The sequence below is a fragment of the Hemitrygon akajei genome, chromosome 6 (assembly GCF_048418815.1).
Source record: "Hemitrygon akajei chromosome 6, sHemAka1.3, whole genome shotgun sequence".
NCBI classification, from domain to species: Eukaryota; Metazoa; Chordata; class Chondrichthyes; order Myliobatiformes; family Dasyatidae; genus Hemitrygon; species Hemitrygon akajei.
The window spans coordinates 11,470,080-11,491,201 of record NC_133129.1 but is presented as its reverse complement, the minus strand read 5'-3'; the positions used below and the strand labels follow the sequence as shown (position 1 = coordinate 11,491,201).

The window sequence follows — 21,122 nt, the reverse complement described above, 5'->3', positions numbered from 1 at the left end:
TTTCTACCACCTGATCTCATTACATTTCAAGTGTAATCCGTTTATTGTTATCACATGTTCTGAGATACAGTGCAAAACTTTGTTCTCGTGCTATCCAGACAAATCATGGTACATACATCACAACAATATGAAAATAAAGCATAACAGAATGCAGAACACAGTGTTACATTTACTGAACAGTGCAGCAGACAGGTAAAATGAAAGGGTGTTTAACAGGGTAGAGATTGAGAGCTCATCTTTATTGCCCAACAGGCCCATTCAAAATCTTCATGTAATAGCAGATTAAAAGCTACCTTTACCGTGGTATTGCCTGTACTGAAACTTTTGTACCTACTGCCTGACGTTCACTTGAACATTTCTGAAGTGTGAGTCCCTGCCTCCACCCATGCTCAAGCAGTGCATTCTTGATTTCAATCACCCTAGAGGTAAATTTTCTTTTACCTAAAGCCTCTTTAAATCCCTTCCCTTAATCATGTGCCCTCCAGTTACAGACACCTCAGCTCCTGGGAACGTTTCTACTCTGAGAGGAATAAGGTGGATCTCAGCGAAACCTATTGAATATCGAAAGGCCCAGATGAATGGACGTGGAGAGGATGTTTCCTATAGTTGATGAATCTAGGAGCAGAAGTCACAGCCTCAGAATAGAATGGAGATGAGGCGAAATTACTTTAGCCGGGGGTGGTGAATTAATAGAACTAATTGCCCCAGTTGGCTGTGGAGGCCAAGTCATTGAGTAAAGCAGAGTTTGATAGGGTCTTGATTAGTCAGAGTGTCAAACTTTATGAGGAGAAAACAGGAAAATGGGATTGAGAGGGATCATAAATCAGCCCTGATAGTGGAGCAGATTTGATGGTCTGAATGTCCTAACTCTGCTCCTATGTCTTAGGGTCTTATAGTCTCTATCCACCATTGAACTCATAACCTTGGACACATCAATCAGGTTCTCCCTTGACTTTTACCGAGGTGAATAAACTCAGCCCATATTAAATCAGCCATCAACAAATGGCAGACCAGACTCAATGGGCTGAATAGCCTAATTCTGCTCCAATGTCTTAAGGTCTTACATTAGAATGGAACCTAATTATTTTGCAAATTTTTTGCCCCATGTCTTGGATACCTAACAAAAGAACAAAATGTATCAGAATAGCAAAGTTTCTGAAACTGGTAAGAGATTCAAGTAAAGTGGAACAAAAAAAGTTGCAGAGTGTGAAGAAAACAGCAACTCAAACTGACCAGCATTCACTTTGGCATCTGTTGATTCAATCAGCTTTTCCTCAGTGACTATGTCGTGCTGCTGCGTCCTTTCGGCTTGTGCAACAGCACCATCTAGTGGTCTGTGAGGGGAGAAAGTAGAGTTACACAAGGTGGAGTATATAATGATAGATGGTTAACACTGACACAAGTGCAAGCCAAATCCCTTAAATTCTGCCCTCTATTGCAAAATGACCAATTAATAAATAAATGTTGCATCTCAAATGGAGATGGTGGTGGACTTTAGGAGATCTAGGCCTCATATGGAGCCAGTGATCATTAATGATCATTAGTGGAGCAGGTTAAGACCTACAAGTATCTGGGAGTACAGTTAGACGAGAAGCTAGACTGGACTGCCAACACAGATGCCTTGTGCAGGAAGGCACAGAGTCGACTGTACTTCCTAAGAAGGTTGGCGTCATTCAATGTCTGTAGTGAGATGCTGAAGATGTTCTATAGGTCAGTTGTGGAGAGCGCCCTCTTCTTTGTGGTGGCGTGTTGGGGAGGAAGCATTAAGAAGAGGGACGCCTCATGTCTTAATAAGCTGGTAAGGAAGGCGGGCTCTGTTGTGGGCAAAGTACTGGAGAGTTTAACATCGGTAGCTGAGCGAAGGGCGCTGAGTAGGCTACGGTCAATTATGGATAACTCTGAACATCCTCTACATAGCACCATCCAGAGACAGAGAAGCAGTTTCAGCGACAGGTTACTATCGATGCAATGCTCCTCAGACAGGATGAAGAGGTCAATACTCCCCAATGCCATTAGGCTTTACAATTCTACCGCCAGGACTTAAGAACTTTTTAAAAGCTATTATTAATGCTTTTTGAGATAGTGATTTAGATGCATATCATATTTTTTACTGAGTTAAGTATTGTATGTAATTAGTTTTGCTACAACAAGTGTATGGGACATTGGAAAAAAGTTGAATTTCCCCATGGGGATGAATAAAGTATCTATCTATCTATCTAAATTCATTTCATCTTCAAGAGAAAGAAACTGGACTAAAACAAGTTGATGCTTTCAGGCAGGAACTTCTAGAACATGAGAACAATACTGCACAGGACAGGGTCTTCAGCCCATGATGTTATGCCAAACTAATTAAACCTAGTCCCTCTTCACTGGACATTTACCATATCCCACCCTTCTTAGCACATTGACATGCCTATTTAAAAGTCTTTAGATGCTCATGTGTTATCTGTCTCTATCTCCAGCTCTGACAATACATTCCAAGCCCCCATTATTGTGTAAAAAAAAGACTTGCACATTATGAGGGTTATACAACATTTTGATGGGTATAAATAGGTAAAATAGGTAAATACAAGCAGGCTTTTTCTTTTTGAGGCTGGGTGAGACTATTAATGGAGATTGTAGCTGAAGGGAAGATCACTCAGAAGCTGGTGTGAGTGTGGAATGGGCTCCCAGCTGAAGAGGTGCACGCAAGCTTCATTTCAAAATTTAAGTGAAATTTGGATAAAGTAGAAGGATGGAGGACTATGGTCCAGGTGAGGGTTGATGGGACTAGGCAGAATAACAATTTGGCACAAACTAGATGGGTTGAAGGACCAGTTTCTGTGCGGTAGTGACACCTCTTTCACATTCCCCCCTGCCCCCACTCACTAGTACTAGCCATTACAATCTCAGGATATACTCTATGGTCATCTATCCATGCACGAATCAATTCTGCATGGAAACATTTCCTCTGATACAGTCATATTATAATACAGAAATGCTGGAGGAACTCAGCAAGTCAGTCAGCATCTAGGGCAGAGACTAAACAGTCAATGTTTTGAGTTGACAATGTTCATCAGGATTGAAAAAGGGGAAGAAGCTACAATAAGAAGTTGAACATGCTGGCAGGTGATAAGTGAGACTATCTGAGAGGGAAGGTGGGTAAGCAGGGGAGGGGGAAATTAACTAAGAAGTTGGGAGGTGGAAGTAATAAAGGACTGAAGAAGGAATCTAAAAGGAAGGGGCAGTGGGCTAAGGAGAAGAGGAGGAAGGTAACCAAAAGAAGTTGATGGACAGGTGAGGAGAAGAGAAGCAGTGAGATGGTACCCAGAATGAGGAATGGCAAAAAGTGAGAACAAAGGATGGGGAAAAATCATCAGAAGTTGGAGAAACTGGTATGCAAGTCATCAGGTTGGAGGCCACCCACACAGAATTTGAAGATTTCTTCTCCAGGCTGAGTTTGGCCTCATCATAACAGTAGCTTTGTGTGTGTGGCTCACAATTTCCAACATGCTAAGATTTTAAGATATCCAGCATCTGCAGAATCTCTCATGTTTGTGTATATCATACTACAATTGAGGTTTGGCAACTGTATCCCTTTTATCTAAAACATTCATTTGCTGCTAGCAACTTTGCTTTTAGTTGGCAAAGAGATTTCTAGCATGTGGTCAAATTTAAGCAAAGAAAATTATTAGCTTTATCTTTGAGATTTATCTCAACTCATTCAGTACAGTTTCACTGCAGCAGAATTTATGGTGCCTTCTTCTCCAATGGTTGATGAACTTTAGTTATCCATCTCTTAGCCATGCACACAGGAGAGCCCAGCTTTAAATGCATAGATGGAAATTACAATGGACATTTACAAAATGGAGAAGATAACAGCATCTGTTAATCATCAGCTGGAACAATTTGATTCATACTGGGAAAAATGGTTTAACTACATAATGCCTCGTAGGCCTGATTTTATTCTCACAAATCAATGAATATGTTGTAAAAAAGATCACTCCCTACTTATACATAGTTTTTTCCTTTTGCTTGTTTTTTCTTTCCACTGTTTTCTATAAGTGTATACCTCAGATAAATACTTTGTGGAGGTTTGTGATATATATGATTATATAATATATGTACAATGTCTGAAATAAATCTTATGGAAATGTTTGTTTGATGATGAACTTCAATAAAAAATAAATTACAAAAAGAAATAACGACACTGCACTTTGCAAGTTTAACATGGGTTGATAGCATTTTGGAGTGAAAGAAATTGAATAGTTGAATATAAGAACGAAAGAAAACATTATAAAGAATAAACAGAAAGTTTAGAGTGTGCACCATCTTGCATAAAATACAATGACTAATTGGCAATGCAGTTGCTTGGAGACTTTGAATAAACTATGAAGGAAAGCTGTGCATTCCATTCACCTTTCTTCATCACTTTCTTTTTCCCATGCATCTACAGTAACCGGGGCCACTGGGATATCATCTCTGTTCATCTGGTCTCCTTCTTCAAGAGCCTCTGTTTCCAAGTCCTCTGGTTCTGAAGGGAATTCAGAAAGTTACTTTAACATAACTTCAGAAATATGAATGGTGTCATTCATCGTCCCACAAAAGCTTGTGTGTGCTTAACCCATTGCTTCCTCCAATTTTAAAAAAAACTACTTTGAGACTGAAATATCCTAAATATATAAAGTGAATGTGTAAGCCTTGAGAACTTTTCATACATCCATGAATAAAAGAACATTGACCTGGGAACACTAGCCGTTTCTCTGCAGTTAACCTGCTTGCATTTTTCGTACATTCTGGTTTTATTTAACATGAAATAAATTTAGGTAAAGCAGTTGGGTAAAATTTCCTGTAATTTTATTTTCTGTTCTTAAAAAAGGACTTACTCATTCTGTAATCAGTGTAACATAGGTTCAATAGACTGGTTGCTGGGATGAGGGAGGTGAGTTGTCCTGATGAGACTGCTAAGGTTGGCCAATACTGATGAGCTTTTTAGAATGAGATGTGCTCACTGAAAATTACAATTTTCTGAAAAGGACTTGCAGGAAAAGGAACCAGATCCTAAAGCTACAGAACCTAGAACAAATGGGACACAGTTTCAGGATGTGATCAACAGTTTACAACTGAGATGTACAGACAGATATTAAGTTTTGGAATCTACTGCCTCAAAAGGCTGCAGGGCTCAGGAACTGAGTATATTTAAAGACAAAGACATGGAGGGAACCAGAACTTAAGTGGAATTTTAGTAAAATGGACATGTTAGAATTTCATTATGGACAACCTAATCAAAGCACGGTGAGTGCGTGTGCGCACATCCATCACAAGAGATGAGGACCAATGATATCCTTGGGTGGGTGTGTTTATTATTTGTGTGTCCGGAGGTGACTGATGAATCCAATTTAGGTTAGGAAGTACAGTCGGCCCTCCTTATCCGCGGATTCCGCATGCGTGAATTCAACCAACCGCGGATCGCGAAAACCCGGAAGTGCTCTCCAGCACTTGTTGTTCAAGCATGTACAGACTTTGTTCTTGTCATTATTCCCTAAACAATGCAGTATAACAACAATTTTACATAGCATTTACATTGTATTAGGTATTATAAGTAATGTACAGATGATTTAAAGTATACGGGAGGATGTGCGTGGATTACCGTGCATCGGGATCAAAAAAAAATTGAAAGTTCTCTTACTAAGTTGGAACAGGTACATCCGGTATTTAACGTCAGTTAGTCAAACGTTTGTCTTAGTATATAGTATATATTTTACCTTTCTATGCATATAAAACACTTAAGAACGTATGTTTCAGCACTGGGCTTGGGAACGGAAGTTCTCGGGACTCCGGACAGATCGCTCCCGAGTGCACTCTCCACCATGCCGGGTTGATGTGAGGATCAAAAACCGAAAACCCCAAAACCCAATAATTAAACCACTGCGTTGCTTAGTAATAATCGTAGCTTTCATTGGGGCAGAGACTTTCTCACTTTATCCTTTAAAATTGTTCCGATCATTGACTGACGTTGCCTAACGCTTTTCCAATGACCGATGGCGTTTCACCTCTTTCCGATCACTTTATTATTTCCACTTTATTTTCAATTGTGATTGTGATTATTTTCGTGAACAGAAACACTGCGCATTCAGAGCTCTGGCACCGGGTCATAATGTCCACCGCACTGAGACAGGTTAAATAAGGTCTGGGGTTCCGCTGGGTCCTAAGATCCACCAGATTAAGACAGGTTGCATAAGGGACTTGAGCATCTGCGAATTTTGGTATCGGTGAGGGGTCCCAGAACCAATCCCCCGCGGAGAAGGAGGGCCGACCGTACCTCCCACACGTGGGACAAGTGTGTGGAGGTCCTGTAGTTGAGGTGCCTTGCTGCTCGTTCTTTCCGCTGTGTCGTTTCCTTTTTGCTTCAGTGTTGCAATTTTTTCCAGTTTTGGTGACTCTTTATTGAGAAGGCTGTGCCAAGATGAGCGGTGCAAGGCTGCATGTTCCAAATGTGATTGGTCAAGGCAGAGTGTGCCCTTGAACAGTTTTCGCTGACCATCACCAGAGCACTTCCCTGTAGAAAGCTCTCTGAAGAACTGCTTGGGAATGCAATCATCTGACATCCCGATGACATGGCCTGCTCATCTGACTTGATGTTTCATCAGCAATGTGCAGATGGTGGCATGTTTGCAGCAGACAGCACTTCCACATCAGAAATTCTGTCTTGTCAATTGACTTTCATGATCTTCCGTAGGCATAGCAAGTGGAAGTAGTTCAGCCTACATGCATGTCTCATGTACACCGTCCACATTTCGCACGCATAGAGGGTGAGTAGGATGACAACATGGTAGACTGTCAGCTTGGTCTTCAGAGTAACTCCCCTTTGTCCCCAGACAATGTCGCATAGTATCCCAAAACTGGCACTAGTCCTGGCGATCCTACAGCTGACCTAGTTGTCAATGGTATCAGCTCGAGGGGATGCTGCCAAGATACCTGAACTTATCAACTGCCTGGAGCTGCTGGCCGTTCACCGAAGTGGATGGCTCCACATAGGCTGCAGTATTAGATGGGTGGGGTGGGGGGTAGCACATCCTCTTTCTTATATGTAATGTTAAAATTCCTGTTAACATATTGAAGAAACAAAACTATACACCACCATACGACTATTTTCTGCCAAAGTGAATGTGCAAAGCTGAACAGGTTGGGGGCGGGGGTTGTTATTTATTGGAATAAGTGATCTTATTGATTCATCTAAGATGCCAAGAAGATGATAAAGGAGATTTTGGAGAGGTTATGCTCTGAAGGAATCTAGAACTGAGGAAAGAATTTCAGCATACAGCATCCATTTAAGGCATCTATGAGGAAGGATTTCTTTTCTCATAAGGTTGTGAATCTTCACAATTTTGTGAAAGCTGAATATATTCAGAGCAGAGTTAGATAGATTGATAGATAATTTGAGGAGATAAAAGGAACAATCTGGAAAATGGACCATATCACAATGAAAGCAAACTTGATCGTATTTAGTGGCACAGCAGGGTCAAAGGTTATGGGGACAAATCTTGCTCCTACTTCTTATACAAATGCATGAATTAAGAGCAAGAGCAGAATATTTGGCCATTAGTGATGACTTAACTTGTTTATTTCTCTCCAACCATCCCCCAGTCTACAACTTCAAACATGCACTGTTTTCCTTTTTGATCTTATGATCAAGAATACTTGACCTACAAAGTTAACTACGCTTCTCTTCTTTACCTTCTGAGTACGTCCAACATTGTCTCATTTTGCTACTAAGGGGTTGGTAATATTAATTAACTACAACCATCACTACCACACCACATTCATCAATAGGAATTCCATCTCAACCTTGATCACAAAGAAGCATTGTAAGAAAAAAATGTTCCAAATACCTCTCATATTCTTACAAATTTGATTATTAAGATGCAAAAAAGTAACAATACGTGAACACTACTGAGACTTCTCAAACAGCCCTAAATATAATCATTAAACTCTGGTTAGGCCACTTCTGGAGTACTGCAATTAATTCAGGTCTCCCCATTAAAGGAAGGATGTGGAGTCTTAGGAAAGGGTACAGAAGAGATTCACCAAGATGCTGCCTGTATTAGAAGGCAGGTGCTATAAGGAGGTTGGATAAACTTAGGTTGTTTTCTCTGGAGGAGCAGATGCTTCTGATAGAAGTTTCTAAGATTATGAGAGGCGTGGCTAAAGCAGACAGCTAGTCTCTTTACCCATTGTAAAAATATCAAATATCAGAGGGCATGCATTAAGGTGGATGTGGGAGGGGTGCAATTTCAAGAGCGATAAATGTGCTAATTTTTTTGGTAAACAAACTGATGGATACACAGAATGCACCGCCGGGGTTATAGGCAAATAGAATAGAGGGGTTTAAAAAGCTCGTACATGGATATGTAAAGAATGGAGGGATTTGGATGAGCAGGCAGTAGGGACTAGTTTAGTTAGGTGTTTAATTAGCTCAGCAAGATATTGTGGGCAGAAGGGCATATTTCTGTGCTGTACTGCTCCGTGTTCTATAATGTGATGAGATTAATTAAACTGAGGGTCAATGAACATGATCAGATACATCCAATGTGCCTATACTCAAATGGAGTAAATAGAAGCACTTGCAAGACTGAAATGGAAAGGCATTCCGCCCTTGTAAAATGTTAGTTTTAGTTTTGACACCTCAGCTGGTGTGTTTCCTAAACACGAAGCTATGCAATGTGCAGGTGTTCCACATTAAAAAAAGGAAAAGGGAAAGACCATTAAGCCTTTGCATTTTGGTGGAAACTAGCCATTAAGAAATGATATACTTAATATTTTAAAATCCATTCTCTCCCATGAGCAAGAGCAAAAATGTTTCAGAGGAAAAAGTGGTTTCAGTTACTTTTCCAGCTTTAAAATGACACCGCAGCAAAAACAGCTTCCAAAATGAGCTAATGTTGAACAGATGCACCTTCTAAATTTCAGATCTTCCTTCTTCTCCAGTGTGAGATATTTTTTGTGGGCTCGGTAATGGGCACCAACAAGCTCTGGTTCATTTTTAAAATGACCTTTGCCTGTGTAATTTATAGAATTAACAGTGCAGAAATGGGTCATTCCTGTTGTATGAAGGTTCACTAATGCAACAAAGTTGAAACTAATGGACCGAATGAAAATTCTAACTATTGCTGAAGGGTATTTTTACAGAACTCCCATGTTTTTTTTTAATCTTGAGATAGAACATGGAAACATTCCCTCTGGCCCAACAAGCCACACTGCCCAGCAACACATCTATTTACAGGACAATTTACAATGACCAATTAACCTACTAACTAGTACATCTTTGGACTGTGGGAGGAAACCAGAGCACCTGGAGGAAACCTATGTGATCAGCAGGAGAAAATACAAACTCCTTTCAGATGGCACTGGAATTGAACTCCGAACACCCTATGCTATAATAGTGCCATGCTAACTGCTGCACTATTGTGGCGTCATGTAACATCAACGTCCACTGATCTGAAATCCAAGATACATTTTGTCACAAGCAACATTTCAACTCATTCATAATCAATTAGAGAGTGGAACAGGCCCTTATTTTATTTAGAGATACAGCATCATAACGAGCCCTTCCAGCCCAGTAAGCATGTAAGGAGCTTGCAAGTCCTCCACATAATCACATTGGTTTCTTCCCACATTCCAAAGGTGCACATGTTAGGGTTAGCAAATTGTAGTCATGTTATGTTTGCATCAGACGATGGCAACACTTGCAGGCTGCCTCCAGCACATATTTGGACTGATGACACAAAATGACTCATTTCACTGTTTGTTTGTTTGTTTGTTCTGATAAACCTGTGACAAATAAAGCCAACCAAGTACCATTCTGTTTACCCCACAGACATATTTTAAAGTTCTTATCGCATGAAATTAAAGAAAAAAGAACTGGGAAGCTTCCATGGTATCCTGGCCAATGTTTATCCCTCAGTGAAGAACACCAAACCAGATTATTTACTCATGTGGTCATTGTCTGTGGGAGCTTGCTAACTGCAAACTGATTTCCCACAATCCATTATAAATACCATTTCAAAGAGTACATCTGATTATACAGCACCCCAGGATATCTTGGGGGTGGGGGGTGTAACTAAAGACCATTTAGTTCTTTACCAGAACACAAACTATCACATTCAAAATAATCAATGGGTAAACTTACATTGCTCACCAATTCTAGCTGAAAAAATGCACATCATCTATTACAATTAACTAAACAAAAAGCAATTTGATCAGATGCTGAAGTCTGGAGAGAGAAAAAAATCTCAAATTGCTAGGGGAACTCAGTGGATCAGGGAGCATTTGTTGAAGGAAATGGAGGGATTTAGGAGCCCAGATAAAAGGTCAGAATCCGGTTGATTATCACTGACGTATGTTATGAAATTTGTTGTGATCTCAACCTGAAATGTCTATTTGCCTTGACTGATGCTATCTGACCCACTGAGTTTCTCCAGCAGTGTTCTACTTTACATTGCCAAATACTATGAATAAAACAGGGATCCAAATTAAGAGATCTGAACGCTGCTAAAATTACATTTAGTTCTTTGGCCTTGTTAAACTTGGCACAACTGGAGCATTGCAACCAATTCCAGTTGCCACCCTCTGAAGGACATGGATGCCCAAGAAAAGGTTCAGAAAAGATTAATGAGAATAATTTCAGGCCTGAGTGCTTTCAACTTTCAGGTTGAAATTGATAAGTTTAAGTAAGTCTCCTTGGAAAAAGGAAGGCTAACAATAGATTGGAGTATATATGGACAAGAGAGGAGGGATGAGAGTAATCCTGATTCTATTCTGTTTGCAATGCCATTATAAAATATTTGCAGCACAAATGTAGACTATTCAACCCAAAAGATTCAGGCCAAAGTCCATTTTCTACAAACTCAAACCTTTCTTCATCTTATTTTTATCAACTATTGCTTGCAGTGATAGAATCTTTGATAATCTCACAAAGAACTAATGGCATCAAGAAAAAAATTACCTCCTATCTTGTCTTCAAATACTGATGTTTTTGATGTTGGAATAGATACTTCCCTTGACTGTGCATTCTCCTTTCTTGAAAGGTCTACAATTTTGGTTTCCATTGTGTCTCCTGCTATGGATATCTGTCCAGCATTAGCCACAGAAGTTCGAACAGGTTCATTAACTGCTTTTTGATCAACCATGCCGTCTTCTGCATTGATTACCATCGTGAGTGCCGGGTCAACTTCAGCCAAAGGGGCTTTTGCTGTTTTGAAAGAGGAGGGTAAATACCTTGGGTTTTCATTCAGAATTGACACCACTGTCCAAGATTAAGGAACCGGCAAAAGCCTCACTAGTCATACAATAAGCTTAAATAAATACCAAAAAGTTTATTCTGCAAAACTGGGATAACATACACCTATAACATTCAAAACAATATTTCTTAATTTTTCAGTTACTTACCGTTAATTTCAACAGTCGCAGTATCTAATAGCATCCCCGTCTGAATTTGCAAATCTGCTTCCCCTAACACTTTCAAAACTGTGTCAGAAGGTTCTTTCTCCCATACTTTGCGAGGTTCATCTTTAATTAACAATTTAATAACTTCTCCAGATGTTTGACATGCTGATAAAAGTGAACAAAAAAAAAACACTAATTGATGAGACAAATGTTCAGAAACAGAGACAAGAATCAATTCGCACTTCAAGGTCTCCTTATATCAGACTTCTGAACCTAACACCCACCTCCCTATTATAATCCTTAGTGACTAGTAATCATTTCCACACTCAAATGTCAGTCCTTGCTTCCAAGGACTCCTCTGATCTTGCTGACCACCAAAAGCAATGAGGTGTAAATGCTAAATTCACATATCTGCAAGTACAAAATAACTCCTTTCATTATTCTATCTGAAACCAGGTAGTTGAAAGAAAGTCACTGATTCATAAATAGAACAAAAACCACATGGACCAAAAACTTAATCACAGCAGTACAACTTATCACTAATCAGACATATTGTGTGCAGTTTCGGTCACCTACCTAGAGGGAAGTTGTTAAAAAGATTGAAAATGTGCAGAGAAAATTTATAAAAGGTATTGCCAGGACTTGAGGGTCTGAGTTATAGGTAAGGATTGAATAGATTAGGACTTTATTCCCTGGAGCATATTAGAATGAGGGGAGATTTGACAGAGGTAAACAAAATAGGGGTATAGTAGGGTAAATGCAAGCAGGCTTTTTCCACTGAGGTTGTATGAAACTAGAACTAGAGGTCATGGGTTAAGGGTGAAAGGTGAAATGTTTAAGGGACCATGAGGGGGGAGCTTCTTCATTCAAAGGGTAGTGAGAGTGTGGAACAAGCTGCCAGTGGAAGTGGTGATTGCAGGTTCCATTTCAACATTTAAGAGAAATTTGGATAAGTACATGAATGGGAGGGGTATGGAGGGCTGTGGTGTTGGTGCAGGTCAATGGGCAGTGTGCTAACATGCCATCAGTAAAGAAAGAAACAACCTTGGCAGATCACACTGTCACCAAATCTTTGTTGTCTATAAAGAAGTGATCTTGCTACAAGCACATCACCAAGGACCAATAATGTATAATTCCTCAATAAACAAATATATTGTTTTAATAGCATTAGAACAACATTTAAATATTGAAAAGGATATCCAATAAATATACTGACATTTACACATAAAACATTTTGAAATCACAAGGTTCAGTGTAATCAAAGACAGCTCTTCATCAGAGTAGTACACAGCAGTGTGCTACTAAGCACAAGTGTTTTGAAAACTGATCAGGCCATATATACCACCACTGGTTCCTCAACAGAAATATACATGTTCAAAAATAACTTAAAATGGGGTGTGGAGTTGATGTTGCAAGCGTATGGATCTGCACATAACAGATCAGTGGGAAATGAGAACCTAGTGCTTTGACAACTGAAACCTACCATATTTGGGAGGAAACAGATTTAAGGGAAACCAAATTTTAAGTATTTGAAACTAGCTGATAGTCCTACTGTATTTGCATCTCATTCAGCTGCTTTTCCTCATCCAATCCAATGATAACTTTTGTATGTTTCTTGTTCCCTCATATGTTTATCTAACTTCCCGAAACATCGACAGCTCCTTTCCTGCCTCATATGCTACTCAAACCAATGAGTCCCTCCAGCAGACCGTTTGTTGCCAATGGCTCTCAGTGTCATAGGGAGCTGATTAAGAAATAACCAGGTTCTACATACCATCATGTTTGGGTCAAGATTGAATGAAGCTTGTGTGACCTGGTTTTATTGAACAAGGCAGCCTGTGGTACTTCCCCATTCCCCATCAACCACATTGTTGACAAAAATCAAATTCTTCTTCACAACTGTTTTCTATTGTAAAGAGTCAAGCTATTCCTTACTGTCATCCTTTATCGCCGAGGTTTCTTCAAGCGTAAGTTGAGCAAGAGGAATCACAGGTGGAGGCTCTGCTTCCCATTTTTTCCTTTCCCCTGAAAAGTGGGAGCCATCCTCCAGCTGCTCTTGAGACTGTGTGCCATTTCTGTTAGAAGTCACAACACTTTCGTCTTGCAACACTGCATTCGTGTCATGGCATTCCTGAACTTTAATGTTCTGATTTAACCGCCGCAAAATCTCTTGCTTTTCCTTCTGAAAACAAAAGGACAGTGTATGAACAACTTGTGATTTTTGATAAATTCTACCCAACCAGATTGCAATCTCAATGTTCAAAGTTCAAAGTAAACTCATTATTAAAGTAAAAATGTCTCCACATACTAGATAATACTGAGGTTAATTTTCTTTCAAGCATCACAATAATACTAACAAAGAGAACAAGCAATCAATGTGCAAGACAACAAATTGTGCAAATACAAAAAAAGAAAAACAAAATAATAACAAAATAATAAATATTTTGAGGACATGAGTTGTAGAGTCCTTGAAAGTGAATCCATAGCTGTAGAATCAGTTCAGTGATGTGATGGGTGATGTTATCCACTCTGGTTCAGGAGCCTGATGGTTGCGAGGTAATAACTGATGTGAACCTGGTGGTGTGGAACCCAAAATAATTGAACCATAATTGAAGAAATCAGATATTCAGAAATATAGAATAAAAGAAAATGTCACAAGGTGTCTTCATTTGAGAACAATGTACAGAAAGCTGAGAGTAAGTGTTTGGCACGGACTAAAAGGGCCGAGATGGTCTGTTTCCGTGCTGTAATCGTTATATGGTTATAAAGAAAATAAAGGTTAACTGATTAAGTTAAGAGTAAGCCAGATGATAGTGATCAATAGTCATCACACATGTGGTTTAGAGCCTGAGAGTTCTCAGCGTGGCTGAGAAAAATACACTAATAGAGCAGACAGCATTGGCTTCTCCGAACTGAAGATAAGCTGAAAATTACGTGCTATAGCATGAATGTAAATCTCTCATGAATGCGTAATCAATCAAATATGGTGGAATTCTACTTCCAGCATCGGAAAGGGGAGTGGGATGCTCAAAAATTGAAGACAGTTTATTTTCATTCTTCGGTGTAAATGATTATTACTCTGAATCTGATGCAGCATAAAGATCACACATAAATATAAAAGTAATCCTATAAAACACAACGTACAATTAACTGTTTTGCTGTGGCTGTATATATAGTGACTGACAGTTAAAACTGAATCTTGGTAAGAGAAACTCTTTTTGGTAGTAGCAGGGCTACCGAGTAGGTGAGATCCTTCATGATATTGCTGGTCTTCTTCCAGTACCTTTTTGCATGTCCTTATGCCACAAGATATAGGAGCAGAATTATGCCATTTGGCCCATCAAATATGCTCCATGGTGGCAGATAGGTTTGTTTCAACTGATAAGATCCATGTTTCAACTTTTGATTTCTGTGGCAGCAGGGTTGCAACTGCAATTCATTGTTGCTGCTCCTATCTCCAACTAATAGCTGCAGCAAAACAGGACACAAGTGTGTGGCTTCAGTTGATTATGGCTCTCAAATACTGAAGGAAGCTCAATTTATAATTCTTAACTGTTGCAACAGCAGGAGAAACAGAACCAGATCAGTGGCTTCAGTTGACAGCTGGTAACTGCAGATCCTGCTATTAACATGGGAACAGGTGAACTTTAGGTCATTCAAGTACAAAAGAGTGGAATTGTCAGTTTAATGGACAGGAATGCTTGTAAAATGCTGTAGACTTAAATCACAAATGCTTGTAAATTTTTGTCCAGATTATTATAATATGGGGGGGTGGACCTCATGCAGAAATTCCTAACACAAATGACAAGTAATGTTTTTACATGCGTAGCACCTTTCATGACCTTGGCCCTGCAGTCAATGAAGTCATAAGGAGTATACACTTATAATGTCAGAAATGGAGCTAACCATTTAAAGCTCTTTGAGAAAGTTAAGGCAATAATGTTCAGATTTTTATTAACTACAGAATAGAAAGGAGCAACTCCTTTTCCCTTTATGGGATCTTCAATATAGAGGTTTTGGTTTGACATTTCATCAGAAAAGCAACTCTTCAGGGAGTGTACTATTCCCTCAGTGATGCACCAGTGTATCAGACGAGATATCGGTATTACAGTGGAATAAAGAAAATTGCAGAGCCATGAGGCAGGAGTTGGCCAGAATTGGCTGGAAAAGAACACTGGCAGGGATGCTGGAATTTCTGGAAACAATTGGAAGGCACAGGATACAATCATCCCAAAAAGAAGTCTGCTAAAGGAAAGATGACACAACCATGTCTATCTAACAAGAGAAGTCAATGCCAAATTAATAGCCAAAGAGAGGGCATATATCAGTGGGAAGTTAGAGGTTTGGGAAGCTTTTAAAAAATAACAGAAGGCAACTGAAAATGTCATTAAGCTAAAGATAGAATACAAAAGTAAGTTAGCCAATATTAAAGAGGATATCAAAAGTTTCTTCAGATAAATAAAGTGTAAGAGAGGTGAGAGTGCACCTCTCGCCCAGCGAATCTACAGCCACTTTCAGGACAGCGGCGACACGTAGCACACGTGGAAGGGCATTCAGGACATCATCACCTAAATGTGCAGGCAATGCCTCCCTCCCAGATGCGCTGAACAACTTCTACACTCGATTTGAGGCAGAAAATAACGTGGCAGTGAGGAAGTCCACCCCTCCTCCAAATGACCATGTGCTGTGTCTCACCGTGGCCAATGTGAAAAGAACCCTGTGCAGGGTCAACCCGCGGAAGGCTGCTGGACCAGACAATGTTTCTGCTTAGAGGATGTGCAAACCAGCTAGCAGATGTTCTCACTGACATCTTCAACATCTCCCTGAGCAGCGCCACCATTCTAACATGCTTCAAGGCCGTCACCATCGTCCCCGTGCCGAAGAAGTCTTCAGTGTCCTTCCTCAATGTCTACCATCCTGTTGCACTCACAACCATCATCATGAACTGTTTCGAAAGGCTCGTCTTGAGGCACATCAAGACCCTGCTGCTCCCCCTCACTGACCCCCTGCAGCTTGCGTACCGTCCCAACCGCTCAATAGACGATGCCATTGCCATTACCCTCCACCTGGCCCTAACCCACCTGGACAAAAAAGACATGTATGTTCGAATGCTGTTCATAGACTTCAGTTCAGCATTCAACACAATCATCCCTCAGAAACTGATTGGAAAGCTGAGCCTATTGGGCCTGAACACCTCCCTCTGCAACTGGATCCTAGATTTCCTGACTGGGAGACCTCAGTCAGTCTGGATTGGAGGCAGCATCTCCAATACCATCACACTGAGCATGGGGGCCCCCCAGGGCTGTGTTCTCAGTCCACTGCTGTTCACTCTGCTGACTCACGACTGTGCTGCAACACACAGCTCGAACCACATCATCAAGTTCGCCGATGACACGACTGTGGTGGGTCTCATCAGCAAGAACGACGAGTCAGCTTATAGAGAGGAGGTGCAGCAGCTAACAGACTCGTGCAGAGCCAATAACCTGTATCTTAATGTAAACAAAACAAAAGAGATGATTGTTGACTTCAGGAGGGCACGGAGCGACCACTCCCTGCTGAACATCGACGGCTCCTCGGTAGAGATCGTTAAGAGCACTAAATTTCTTGTGTTCACCTGGCGCAGAAACTCACCTGGTCCCTCAACACCAGCTCCATAGCAAAGAAAGCCCAGCAGCGTCTCTACTTTCTGCGAAGGCTGAGGAAAGTCCATCTCCCACCCCCCATCTTCATCACATTCTACAGGGGTTGTACTGAGAACTTCCTGAGCAGCTGCATCACTGCCTGGTACGGAAATTGCACCATCTCAGATCGCAAGACCCTGCAGCGGATAGTAAGGTCAGCTGAGAAGATCATCGGGGTTCCTCTTCCCACCATTACGGACATTTACACTACACGCTGCATCCGCAAGGCAAACAGCATTATGAAGGACCCCACGCACCCTTCATACAAACTCTTCTCCCTCCTGCCATCTGGGAAAAGGCACCGAAGCATTCGGGCTCTCACGACCAGACTATGCAACAGTTTCTTCCCCCAAGCTATCAGACTCCTCAATACCCAGAGCCTGGACTGACACCAACTTACTGCCCTCTACTGTGCCTATTGTGTTGTTTATTATTTATTGTAATGCCTGCACTGTTTTGTGCACTTTATGCAGTCCTGGGTAGGTCTGTAGTCTAGTGTAGTTTTTTTGTGTTGTTTTCACGTAGTTCAGTGTAGTTTTTGTACTATTTCATGTAGCACCATGGTCCTGAAAAACGTTGTCTCAATTTTACTGTGTACTGTACCAGCAGTTATGGTCAAAATGACAATAAAAAGTGACTTGACTTGACCTTTGGACACTGGAAAACTATGCTGGAAAGTTAGTAATGGGGGACAACGAAATAGTGGACAGAGTGAATGTTTTAAGACCATAACCACAAGACCATAAGACATAAAGGTCGAATTAAGCCATTTGGCCCGTCGAGTCTGCTCTGCCATTCAATCATGGCTGATCCCCTTCTCTCCCTGCTCAGCCCCCTCTCTGTAACCTTTAATACGGTGTCCTAACAAACTCTACCTTAAATACACCCAAAAACCTGGCCTCCACAACTGCATGTGGTAATAAATTCCACAAATTCATCACCCTCTACTAAAGAAATTTCTCTGCATCTCTGTTTCAAATGGATGTCTCTCTATTCCGAGACTGTGCCCTCGTAGACTCCCCCACCATGGGAAACATCAATTCCACATCTACTCTGTTTAGGTATTTCAACATTCCAAAGGTTTCAATGAGATTCCACCCCCCCCCCCCATCCTAAATTTCATTGAGTACAGACCCAGAGCCATCAAACATTCCTCGTATGATAACCATTTCATTCTTGGAATTATCCTTGTGAACCTCTTCTGAACGCTCACCAATGCCAGCACATCTCTTCTAAGATGAGGAGCCCAAACCTGTTCACAGTACTCAAGGTGAGGCCTCACCAGTGCCTTATAAAGCCTCAGCATCACATTCTTGCTCATCTTCTAGACCCCTTGAAATTAATGCTAACATGGCATTTGCCTTCCTCACCACAGACTCAACCTGCAAGTTAACCTTTAGGGTGTTCTGCACAAGAACTCCCAAGTCCCTTTGCATCTCAGATTTTTGGATTTTCTCTCCATTTAGAAAATAGTCCGCATATTTATTTCTTCTACCTAAGTGTGTGAATGTGCATTTTCCAACATCATATTTCATCTAGCACTCTCTTGCCCATTCTCCTAATCTGTCCAAGTCTTTCTGCAGCCTACCTGTTTACTCAATACTACCTGTCCCTCCACCAATCTTCATATCATCTGCAAACTTGGCAACAAAGCCATCAATTCCATCATCTAAATCATTGGTATACAGCATAAAAGGAAGTGGTCCCAACACCGACCCCTGTGCAATAACCACTGGTCACTGGCAGCCAACCGGAAAAGGATCCTTTTATTCCCACTCACTGCCTCCTACCAATCAGCCAATGCTCCAACCATGCCAGTAACATTCCTGTAATACCATGGGCTCTTAACTTGGCCCCCATACCAGCTTCTTAGCCACGCGTAAATGTGCAAAATCATCCTGTTTCTACCCTCACTGGCAGTGGCATAGGCAGCATTCAGAAATTACCACCTGCAAGGTCCTGCTTCTGTTTTCTACCTAGTATCTAAATTATTTTTTCAGGACCTTTTTGCTTTTTCTTCCTATGTCATTGGTACCAATATGTACCAAGACTTCTGGTTGCTCTCCCTCCCTCTCCAAAATGTTGTGGACACGACCCAAGACATCCCTGACCCTGGTACCTGGGAGGCAACATACCATTCAGGTGTCCTGTTCACATCCATAGAATCTCCTTGTCTGTTCTCCTGACTATTGAGTCCCTTAATACTATCGCTCTCCTCTTCTCCCTCTTTCCCTTCTGCACCATGGACCCATGCTCAGTGTCAGTAACCCAGTCTCCAGGGCATTATCCAAAACGGTACAGTTATTATTGAGGGGAATGGCCACAGGGGTGGTCTGCACCAAGTGCCTGTTCACATTTTCATTTCTCCTAACAGTCACCCAGCTACTTGCCTCCAGCAACTTAGGGATGACTAATCCCCTGTAACTCTGATTATCTCTTCATTCTCCCATACAAGGCGAAGGTCATCCAGCTGCTGCTCCAGATCCCTTACATGGTCTTCAAGGAGTGACAGCTGGATGCAATTCACACAGATGTAGATCCCTGGGAGACCCTGGCTCTCCCAGGACTCCGACATCTGGTATGAAGAACTCAGAACAGCCATTTACTACACTAGGTATGGTAAGATGGGACCCTTACCCAGAACCAGCGCCTCTTTCGAGCCCAAGCCTCCTTTGAGCCAAAGCTTGACACTCCTACTTTCAACACTGGCCTACTCCCAACGATGATGCTCTGCTTGTCCCTTCTGTACTTTTAAACAAGTGTCGCCGACCTGCGATAAATCTCATCACTGTGGCTTGCTCCTGCCGCTGACTGGGCCATTGGAATTTTGCATCAGTTTTCACTGTGGAAGAGACTAGCGGTATGGTAGAAGTTCAAGGTGGCATGAAATGTGCCAAGTTACCATAACTACAAAGATGGTTCTTGGGAATCTGAAGGTAGATAAATCACCTGGACCAGATGGTGCACACCCCAGAGTTTTGTAAGAGGTGGCTGAAGAGATTGTGAAGGCATTTGTAAAGATCTTTCACGAATCACTAGACTCTGGAATGGTTCCGGAAGAATGGAAAATTGCAAATGTCTCTACGTTCTTCAAGAAGGGAGAGAGTGAGAAGAAAGGAACTTATAGGCCAATTAGTCTGACCTCAGTAATAGAAACATAGAAAACCTTCAGCACAATACAGGCCCTTTGGCCCACAAAGTTGAGACAAACACGATCCTACCTTAGAAATTACTAGGCTTACCTATAGCCCTTTATTCTTCTAAGCTCCATGTACCTATCCAAAAGTCTCTTAAAAGACCCTATTGTATCCGCCTCCACCACCGTCACTGGCAGCCCATTCCACGCACTCACCATTGTCTGAGTAAAAAACTTACCCCGATATCTCCTCTGTACCTGCTCCCCAGCTCCTTAAACCTGTGTCCTCTTGTGGCAACCATTTCAGCCCTGGGTAAAAGCATCTGACTATCCACACGATCAATGCCTCTCATCATCTTGTACTCCTCTATCAGGTCACCTCTCATCCTCCGTTGTTCCGAGGAGAAAAGGCCGAGTTCACTCAACCTATTCTCATAAGGGATGCTCCCCAATCCAGGCAACATCCTTGTAAATCTCCCCTGCACCTTTTCTATGGCTTCCACATCCTTCCTGTAGTGAGGCGACCAGAACTGAGCACAGTACTCCAAGTACTCCATCTGACCAGGATCCTATATAGCTGCAACATTACCTCTCAGTTCCTAAATTCACTTCCATGATTAATAAAGGCCAATGCACCGTATGCCTTCTTAACCACAGAATCAACCCGTGCAGCAGCTTTGAGTGTCCTATGGATTCGGACCCCATGATCCCTCTGATCCTCCACACTGCCAAGAGTCTTACCATTAATACTATATTCTGCCATCATATTTGACCTACCAAAATGAACCACTTCACACTTATCTGGGTTGAACTCCACCTGCCACTTCTCAACCCAGTTTTGCATCCGGAAGATGCATCTTAGTTCGGAAGATGTTGGAGTC

General features: G+C 41.4%; 1 protein-coding gene across 6 annotated transcripts in view; it reads right to left on the bottom strand.

Moving 5' to 3' along the window:
- The window catches only part of nek1 (NIMA-related kinase 1), a 169,979-nt gene that overhangs the window by 37,647 nt on the left and 111,210 nt on the right, over positions 1 to 21,122 (bottom strand). For 5 of the 6 annotated variants that reach the window (XM_073047866.1, XM_073047871.1, XM_073047870.1 and 2 more), the window contains 5 exons: positions 13,360 to 13,606; positions 11,428 to 11,589; positions 10,985 to 11,230; positions 4,399 to 4,513; positions 1,234 to 1,334 (listed from right to left, as the gene is read on the bottom strand). In XM_073047866.1, the coding sequence (XP_072903967.1) occupies positions 1,234 to 1,334; positions 4,399 to 4,513; positions 10,985 to 11,230; positions 11,428 to 11,589; positions 13,360 to 13,606 (871 nt within the window). The remainder of the gene's footprint in view (positions 1 to 1,233; positions 1,335 to 4,398; positions 4,514 to 10,984; positions 11,231 to 11,427; positions 11,590 to 13,359; positions 13,607 to 21,122) is intronic. The other variant, XM_073047868.1, reaches the window with a different exon arrangement.